The sequence below is a fragment of the Oryctolagus cuniculus genome, chromosome 19 (assembly GCF_051225735.1).
Source record: "Oryctolagus cuniculus isolate XC-2025 breed Fujian yellow rabbit chromosome 19, ASM5122573v1, whole genome shotgun sequence".
NCBI lineage: Eukaryota > Metazoa > Chordata > Mammalia > Lagomorpha > Leporidae > Oryctolagus > Oryctolagus cuniculus.
The window spans coordinates 42,023,913-42,033,435 of record NC_142885.1 but is presented as its reverse complement, the minus strand read 5'-3'; the positions used below and the strand labels follow the sequence as shown (position 1 = coordinate 42,033,435).

The 9,523-nt window shown below is 52.3% G+C and overlaps 1 protein-coding gene across 3 annotated transcripts in view; it reads left to right on the top strand.

Moving 5' to 3' along the window:
• The first annotated feature begins 2,856 nt into the window (after positions 1–2,856).
• LOC100351865 (integrin alpha-M) overlaps positions 2,857–9,523 on the top strand; it is a 50,696-nt gene continuing 44,029 nt past the window's right edge. For 2 of the 3 annotated variants that reach the window (XR_016225854.1, XM_008248697.5), the window contains exons 1-5: positions 2,880–2,993; positions 4,100–4,205; positions 7,035–7,138; positions 7,378–7,448; positions 7,590–7,707. Coding sequence is in view for 2 of the 3 variants with exons in the window: in XM_008248697.5 (XP_008246919.1) it covers positions 2,966–2,993; positions 4,100–4,205; positions 7,035–7,138; positions 7,378–7,448; positions 7,590–7,707 (427 nt within the window). In the remaining variant the exon portion in view is untranslated. Of the gene's footprint in view, positions 2,994–4,099; positions 4,206–7,034; positions 7,139–7,377; positions 7,449–7,589; positions 7,708–9,523 lie in introns of all 3 variants that reach the window. The other variant, XM_002721749.6, reaches the window with a different exon arrangement.

Genomic DNA, 9,523 nt, shown 5'->3' with positions numbered 1-9,523 from the left:
GCTCCAGGAACCTCCTCTGCCTGGGTGCGGGCAGGCTGAGAGGACCAGGGAGTTGAGGCTTCCCTGGGGAGCAGCCCTCAAGCAAAGCTGCTGTCAATCGTGGAAGGGACCTGAGCGCTGTGCCTCTCAGGTGGATTAGCCTGAGCTGTGCTCCCTATCGGCTTCCAGACTTCCTCAGTGTACAGAGTTGTCCATGTGACAACTGTCTCATCAAACTCCTTTTCTCCCCATTTCCTTGCCAGTATTTCCTGGGTCACCTTCCAAATCAGTGGCTAGCACTTGAATCCTTGTTTTGGGGGGAACCCAAGCTAAGGTTCTGTGGAGTGGGGTGGGAGGGGACCAGTGGGAAGGTGTGACTGGCCAATCAAGAGACATGGGCATACCCACCTGTGGTCACTTGGCCAGGTGCATGCCCCCGAGGGAGCCTCCGCCAGCCGAACGCCATTCTGAGACTTTGCCTGTGTCTACAGGGCATGGCCAGTTGGGGCAAGAGGAGGCCTTGGTGTCTGAGTTAGGGCGGCCTCCTGTTGCTCAGAGTGGGAGAACTTTGACCAAAGCCAATGCAGCTTTCCTGCTAACTTACAGCCTCACAGCCTGGTTGGTCTCCTCCTCCTCCTCCTCTCCCTCTCTTCTTCATTCTTCTTCCTTCCTTGATTTATTTATTTATTTGAAAGTCAGAATTAAAGAGAGGGAGAGGGAAAGGGAGAGGTGGAGAGAGAGACAGAGACAGAGACAGAGACAGAGACACAGAGAGGTCTTCCATCCGCTGCTTCACTCCCCAAATGGCTACAACAACTGGGCTGGACCATGCTAAAACCAGGAGCCAGGAGCTTCTTCCAGATCTCCCATGCAGGTGCAAGGGCCCAAGCACTTGGGCCATTTTCCGCTGCTTTCCCAGGCCATAAGCAGGGAGCTGGATAGGAAGTGGAGCAGTTGGAACTAGAACCAGTGCCCATATGAGATGCTGGCACTGCAGGTGGTGGCTTTACCTGCTATGCCACAGCGCTGGGTCCCTGGTTTCTTCTTACCTTAGGCCTTATTTCCCTTCTCCTCTGACATTTACCTGCTAACGGGCAGGTGGACGTTGTCTGTTGGCATTTCTTCTCTCTGATGACAAAGTCACTTTTCGTATGGAGGTATTAGATGCAAAAAGAATCTGTAGAAGAACATTAAAAGCATCCTGTGGCAAATTAAAGAGAGACACAAGTTTTTTTGGACACAGTTCTCATTGAGAGATGAGATCTGCATGTCTCTCCTTGGTTGTGGATAACCTCTGGGACGGCTTGAGCAGTAGAATGTGGCAGACGTGGTGCTGTCCGTTTCCAGATTAAAATCCAAAGAGACTGGAAACTTTCCCATCCTGCCTTATGGAAGGAACGCTCGCTCTGAAAATGCAGCCAGCGTGCTGGGAGAAGCCAGAGCCATCGGAGAGGGCACAGGCAAGGGGCTCCAGGGGACAGCTCCTGCAGCAGGCAGCAAGGCACCAGCCGTGAGCGTGACTGGGAGATGGGAAGCCCGAGTGAGAAGAGTCTGGCCCTGGTTCCTGATCTGACTGCAGTCATGTGAAAGACTCCAGAGAGAACTTCTGAGGTCAGGCAGTTCACAGCACCGTGAGTGAGAAACTGCTGTTTTCAGCTGCTAAGTTTGGAATGGTTGCTGTGCAGCTATAGATAACTGGAACTTACTCACAGTCCTCCCAATTTGGAAATAGCTGATTTTGTTTTGCCTGCATACACACACACACATATATATGTATATGTACATATGGAGATTTATGTATTTGAAAGAGTGACACACACACACACACACACAGAGACAGAGAGACGGAGAGATTTTCTAGTTTACCCTCTAAATGCCTTCAACATCCAGGGTTGGACCAAGCTGAAGTCAGGAGCCTGGAACTCCATCTGGGTCTCCCATATGGGTGGCAGGAACCCAGCCACCTTCTGCTGCTTTCCCAGGTTCATCAGCAGGAAGCTGGATCAGAAGTGGGGTAGCTGGGACTCAAATAGGCACCATGATATGGGATGTGGGCTTAACACACTTAACATGCTGAGCCACGATACCTGTCTTCAACACACATATATCTTTTTTTAAAAGAATTATTTTATTTATTTGAAAGAGTTACAGAGAGAGGTAGAGTGAGAGCGAGAGTGAGAGAAAATCTTTCATTGCACTGGTTCACTCCCCAAATGACTGCAATGGCCAGACCTGGGCCATCCAGAGCCAGGAGCCAGAAGCTTCCTCTGGGTCTCCCACACGGGTGCAGGGGCCCAAGCACTTGGGCCATCTTCCACTGCTTTCCCAGGCCATAGCAGAGAGCTGGGTTGGAAGTGGAGCAACCGGGACTCAAACCGGCGCCCATATGGGATGCTGGTGCTGTAGGCTGCAGCTTTACCCACTACACCACACTGCCAGCCCCTGCAAAGCATCTTGTTGAGCGACATAGAGACTGGCCTTCCATACTGATTTGATCCACATGCATACTTCAGATACACACTCCAGGAGCCCCACCCCGATCCATTCAGCTTTGTTTTTTTTCTTTACTTTAAAAGCATTGAAACAATTTTGGGAGGGGGAGATTGACAGTCGCGGTGTGTATTCATAGGGTACAGTGTGCAATGTGAACTGATATCATCAGACGAATCAGCATCTCCCCCACTGCAATTGACCTACCCTAGAAGCAAACAGGTGACAGATGGCACCTTTTGGATAGTGATCTTGGTGGTTTGGGCCAGGAAGCGGGGTCAGGAGGGAGAGGGGGCTGTATGCAGTCCCAGGAGTGAGGTCAGGCATGGCCTGGTGCTCACAGGGCCTCCGCCCTCTTCCTTTGGGTCTTTGCAGACTTCTGCTTCCTACTTCTCTATTTTTGGTCTGCCTGGCTTTGGTGGCTTCCTTGAAGTGGCTCAGTGGAGCCTACGACCTCAAGACTCTCACTCCTTCCAGGCCCCTGGCTCTTCCAGCCATGACTTACAGGATCCTTCTGCTAACAGGTGCACCTGGGGCTTGGGGTGGGGGAGGGAGTGGGGTTGAGGGGCTCAGGGTGGAGGAGGGGAATTTTTTGTTTTTGTGGGTGCTGAGAGATGAGTATGTCGGGGTTGGATGTTGCAGGCAAAGGGGATTTGGGGGAGGGTGATGGATGGAGGACCATCAGAGCGTAGAGTGAGAGCAAGGTGGGATGGCCAGGAGGGGCAGAGACGGTGCAAGGCCATTTGGTTGGTCCCTTCACCTCTCATATCAGGAAACAGAGGCCCAGAGAGGTGAGGTGAGCTACCCATGGGTGCACAGCTGCTGGATTCTTCTGCTGTGGTGTTTCTTTTTGGATGCCACCAGACCCCGCCACCTCCCACTGGTCCCATTTCCCAAGGACCCGAGTATGGATGCTTGTTGAATGACAGATGATTCAAAATGATTCCTGTTTCTCTTTATGCCCATGTTTTGTTGGGGAGGGGCAGTGGGGAATGGGTCACAAAGGGAAGGAAATGATTGGAGCCACGTAGGAAGGAAATTGTCAAACAGAGTAAAGCTGTAGGAACTTGACCGTTGGGCAAGTCACTGGGGTGCTGGTACCAGTGGAAGAGCTCCTTGGTGTGCTCTCAGAGGCTGGCTGAGTCCACCCCACGCTGGTCTCCGGAGGCTATGAGCCAGGGTTGGAGATGGAACATGGGCAAATCCACTCCATGATGGAGGAACCCTCGTTCTGTGAAACGCTGTCTTCCACCACCCTCCGGAACCCCATTTATCTCACTAACAAACCTGTATTCAAAAAGAATTGTACTCAGCAATCCATTTCTGAATTCCCTTAACAAAGTTACAGGATACTTCACCAAGTCCTTGGAAAAGTGGAACTGAAAGAGAAGTTTTGGGGGTGCAAAAAATTTTGAAATCTGTGCATAGTTTTTTTTTTCTTTTTTCCATGAGCTTCCTGGAGCCTCTTGGCCTACAAAGGCTGAAACATTTGCTATCTGGGCTTCTATAGAGAGGAGGGCAGGAGGTGTAGACTTCCCAGGCCGGGGCTGGAGAAGCTGGACTGGAAGGTGCCCGGAGCAGGCAGGTGCACCCTTCCTGTACTGATCCTCGCCCCTTGTTCTCCCTCCAGCCGTGGCCTTGTGTCATGGGTTCAACCTGGAGACTGAGAACACCATGACCTTCAGCAGAAACGAGAAGGGCTTCGGGCAGAGCGTGGTCCAGTTTGAAGGCTCCCGGTAAGCATCTTGCACAGAGTCCCCTCCCTCACGCACTTAATCTCTGAGACTTAAATTCATGTGGAAAACAAATCAATTAAAAAAATTACTGGGGTTGGCACTGTGGCGTAGTAGGCTAAGCCTTCACTTGCAGTGCCGGCATCCCATATGGACACTGGTTTGAGACCTGGCTTCTCCTCTTCCAATCCAGCTCCTTGCTATGGCCTGGGAAAGCAGTAGAAGATGGCCCAGGTGTTCGGGCCCTTGCACTCACATGGGAGACCCAGAGGAAGCTTCTGGCTTCTGGCTTTGGATTGGCCCAGCTCTGGCTGTTGCAGCCATTTGGGGAATAAACCAGCAGAAGGAAGACCTTTCTCTCCATCTCTCCCTCTCTCCGTCTGTAACTCTGCCTCTCAAAAAAATAAGTAAAATCTTAGAAAAAAATTACTGATTTTGAAAGGCAGAGTGACAGAGAGTAGAGAAAAAATCTTCTATTCACTGGTTTCACAATCCCAAATGATCACAAAAGCCAGGGCTGGACCAGGCTGAAGCCAAGAGCCAGGAGCTCTGTCCAGGTCTCCCATGTAGGTGGTGAGAATTTGAGTACTTGGGCTCATCTTCTGCTTCCCAGGTGCAGTGGTAGGAAGCAGAGTAGCTGGGATTCGAACTGGTGCTCTGATGTGGGACACAGGCGTTCCAAGTGGCAGCCCTAGGCTGTCTTGTGTTGATTTTTTAGACTGGGTAATAGTCTATAAAAGGATGTTATGAGTCAAATCCTCTTTCTCACCCTCCTCCCACAGTTCCCTTCCCAGGAGGGAGGCTGGCTGATTGTTTCTGGTGTGTTCCCCTAGAGAGATTCCACACCTGCAGAGGTCACCTCCCTTACCCGACCCTGCACGCACTTGGTCGCTTATGTTCCCTGTGCGTGGCAGCCTGCCTGTTGCAGGCACCTCTGTTTGTACATGACTTTTCCTGGGCACGGCCCCGCCCACTTGTCACTTGCTTGTGCTGCTACCGTGGCCAAATCAAGTAGCTGTGACAGCGATTTCACAGCAGGCAAGGGCCTAAAATGCTGACCTTCATAGAAATAACATTTACGGCAGGGATAATTACCTTCATTTTTAAAAAAGATTTATTTTATTTATTTGAAAGACAGAATTACAGAGAGATGTAGAGCCAGAGAGAGAGAGAGAGAGAGAGGTCTCCCATCTGCAGGTTCACTCCCTAAATGGCCGCAACAGACAGAGCTGAGCTGATCCGAAGCCAAGAGCCAGGATCTTCTTCCAGGTTTCCCATGCAGGTGCAGGAGTCCAAGAACTTGGGCCATCTTCCACTGCTTTCCTAGGCTATAGCAGAGAGCTGGATCAGAAATGGAGCAGGGGCCGACGCTGTGGCGTAGTGGGTAAAGCTGCCACCTGCAGTGCTGGCATCGCATGTCCTTGCTGCCCCACTTCCAATCAAGCTCTGCTATGGCCTGGGAAAGCAGTGGAAAATGTCCTGGGTCCGTGAGCCCCTGCACCCACGTGGGAGACCCAGAAGCTCCTGGCTTCAGATTGGCACAGTACTGGCTGTTGCGGCTAATTGGGGATTGAACCAGTGGATGGAAGACCTTTCTCTCTCTGCCTTTTCTTCCCTCTCTGTGTAACTCTGCCTTTCAAATAAATAAATAAATAAATAAATCTTAAAAAAAAAATAAAGGAAGTGGAGCAGCCAGGACTCGAACTGGTAGTACCTCACAGCAAACTGGGGCAAGTCTCAGTTCCCATCCTGCACCCCTCCCCCCACCTTAATCTGACTCCATCAGATGTAGGTGTAAAGAGATAAAGATAAAGGCAGAAAGTGCTTGCACCCTAGTCTGTCAGGAGGCGGGACTGCGGTTCACTATTGCTTTGCAGTCAATCTCTCTGAGGATTCTTATTTTATTTATTTGAAAGACACACACACACCCACACACACACACACAGATATCTCCCATCTTCTGGTTCACTGCCCAAAAAACTCCAACAGCTAGGGCTGGGACAAGTTGAAGCCAAGAGCCAGGAGCTCAGGGCAGGCTTCACACAGAGTGGCAGGGACCTGAGTATTTGCCTCCCAGGGAGCGCATTAGCAGGATGTTGGAATGGGGAACAGAGCCAGAACTCAAAGCCAGGCCCTTGGATCTGGGATGTCAGCATCCCAAAAGGCATGTTAATCGCTCTGCTGAACACCTGCCCCTAGATCTCTTCTTAGTGGATGCAGGGATTATTTCCACACTTTAGTGGCATGGACAATGCTGTCATCTTGCACATGAACAAGCATGTTTGGAAGTCAGTCCCTGGAATTGGGATTGCTGGGTCGAAGGGCTATGCATGTCTATGCAATGTTCATAGATCCTTCACCCCCAAGATATCTGGTGTAGGAATTTAGGAGGGCGCCTGCTTCCCCAGCCCTTTGCCATGCATCCTGCGCTTTGCCATCGAGTAGAGGAGAGAGGTGGTATTGCAACGCACAGGTTTCCTCTGGCTGTGAGAGCGGTGTTTCCTTTCCCTTGAACACCTGTTTCTGATCCGTTGCTCGTTTTTTGACTGTTTTGCCCTTCCTGGTTTGTAGGAGCGCTGAGTACTCTATCGGGTCTGCACTGGATTTAACCAACAGCATGATAGGTTTTTGTCGCTTTTGAATGACCTCTGGGTTCTGTGTCATTCTTAGCAAGATCTTCTTCATTCTCAGACTTAACATTTTCCCATTTTCTTCCCCCTTCAAGGCTGGTTCTCCTTCCTGTTGTGGAAATTGAGGAATTGGTATGCAGGTCGGGGCAGAACTTCTCATGTTTTTTTCCTTCTCTCACGTCTGTTCCTGCCTCTTCCCCAGGGTGGTGGTTGGAGCTCCCCAGGAGATAACGGCTCCCAACCAAACAGGTGGCCTCTACCAGTGTGACTACAGCTCGAACTCGTGCGATCCCATCCAGCTGCAGGGTGAGCCCTGCACCTGTCCCAGCCCAGGGCTGGGACCCACCTGTGTGCACATACCTGGACTTACCTGGCATTCCTGAGTTCTGGGGGTGCAGGGGTCTGCTCCCCAGCCTCTGTTCTGTCTGCAGAGTCCCCCAGATACCCTCAGGAAGCCCCCCTTCCCATGACCCTGGGTGTCCCAGGGGACCCCTGCCCAGCCTTTCATCCCCCTGAGGGTGATTGTGCGCATATCTGTCCCCCAGTACCCCCCGAGGCTGTGAACATGTCCCTGGGCCTGTCCCTGGCGGCCTCCACCAGCCCCTTTCAGCTGCTGGTGAGTTGTCTTGGAGGGCACTCAGGGGGAGGTGTGGGGACCCGGGCTGTGGGCCTGGGGGCCTTGTGGAGGTGCCAGGGTGAAGGAAAGGACAGAAGCAGGGGCGGCTCCTTCCATGGGCACCCTTCCCCCTCCCCCCAGGCCTGCGGCCCTACTATGCACCAGTTTTGCAAAGAGAACACGTATGTGAATGGCCTCTGCTTCCTGTTTGGATCCAACCTGCTGCAGTCACCCCAGAGGGTCCCAGAGACCCTCAGAGGTAGGTCGCTGGAGTGCAGGGGCAGGGGTGGGGTGGGGTAGGAGCTAGCTGAGGCCTGGCTGAGGTCTGGAGGTGAAGGTGAGGGTGGGGGAGCCAAGTTCCATCAGACAGGGGTCCAGGGGAGGTGCTAGGGTCCTACACTTTCAGGAAAGTCCTCATGCAGCCACTCACCTCGGCGTGAGGAGCAGACAAGTTCTCACAGATGTCCTGATCATTGTCATCTGAGTAAGGCCTGAGCCTCCCAACCTTGGTCTTTGATGGTCTCCATGGTGCAGCCCCCACCTACCTCCAAGATCCCCCCAGCTCTTGCACTGCTCCAGCTGCTCCAAGAAACCACTCCAGCTGTGCCTGCCCCAGGGCCTTTGCACTGGCTCTTCCCTTCTCCCAGCATGCTCTCCCCCAGTTCTCAGTGGACAACCCGTCATTGCCATCTGAGCTCAGATGTCACCTTTCTGAGGAGGCCTTTCCTGTGTGGCTTTCTAATCGTTTCCACCATCACTTCCTGCCACACTGCTCTATTCTACCATCTTTCTAGCTATGTATTCGCGCATGTCCTTCCTTCTGTAACAGAGGGGATATTGTCTAAGCTTGTTCACTGCTATATGCCCTGTAGCAGAACCAATCACCCCTGACCTCAGTGGTGTAAAACCACCAATACTCATGATCTCAAGATTTCGCTAAGTCAGGAAGCTGGGGATGGCTTAGCCCCTGCCTCCGCCTCAGCTTCAAAGTCTCTTGTGAGCCTGAGGTCTGGTTGTCCAGACAAGGTTTTGGTCTCAGCTGAAGGCTTGACTTGGCGAAGATCTCCAGTCTACCCTGTGGTGTTGCATAGGGGGGTCCTGGTTCCTCCCTGGCCACGTGGACCTCTCCATAGCTCACAAAGTAGACCTGGGTCCCGACAGAGTGAACCAGAGAGAGTGAGAGCCGGAGAGAGTCGACCCCTGAGACAGGAGCCACAGTCTTTTCATAACCTAATAGCGGGAATGACGTCTTTTGGCTTCTGCCATGATCTGTCCTTTCAAAATCAGTCAACAAGTTGCAGCTCACACTTGTGCATGGAGGTGGGAATCTTGGGGGACCACCCTCGGGGGTGCCTACCACACCCCTGCTCCCCAAACATTTGTTGATTGAAAAAGCAGGTGAGTGAGTGCATCTCCCCAAGGGCCTTCTTCAAGTGGCTTTTGTTCAACTGTGAGGCCATCTTTATCCTTGTCTCCAACTTGACTCTGGAACCCAAGTAGATGTCCCAAAGTAGATGGGTCCCCTTTCCCAAGCTCTGCTCCTCCATCCACAGAGAATACAGGGTTCTGTGCTGGCACCGACTTTGGCAGCGTCTTGCTGGTTGTCTGTCGGCTTTGCGTGACCCATCCTCCCATCCGGGCTCCTGAGGATCTCTCTAGCCACCTACGGAGCCGCAGCTCCTGTCATTACATTTTCTCCAGGAGTTTGGGGTCTCCCCTTTTGCTAAATTGAACATGTGTGTGCTACCTGGACCCTAGTGTTGTGGGCTAGGCTGAGCCTAAATTAATTTTCCAGCCTCTTGTCTTTTACTTGGAGAAGAATTCTAAGTCCGGGCACAAACACGACCTGCAGTGTGACTGGCTTTATTTACGAAGTGAGAAAAATACACAGGCATTGGGAGCAGCAAGCCACAGAATCGGGTAGCAGTCACGAGGCCCCTCCCTCTCCCCTTCACCCCGGCCACCTTCTCTCCCTCTGCCCCCGACGCCTTGAGCGGCTCCTCCAGTCTTTTCTGCGTCTCCCCCCACCCCACCCTGTTCCACAATTCTTCATCCCTGGAGGTCTGGCTTCTGTC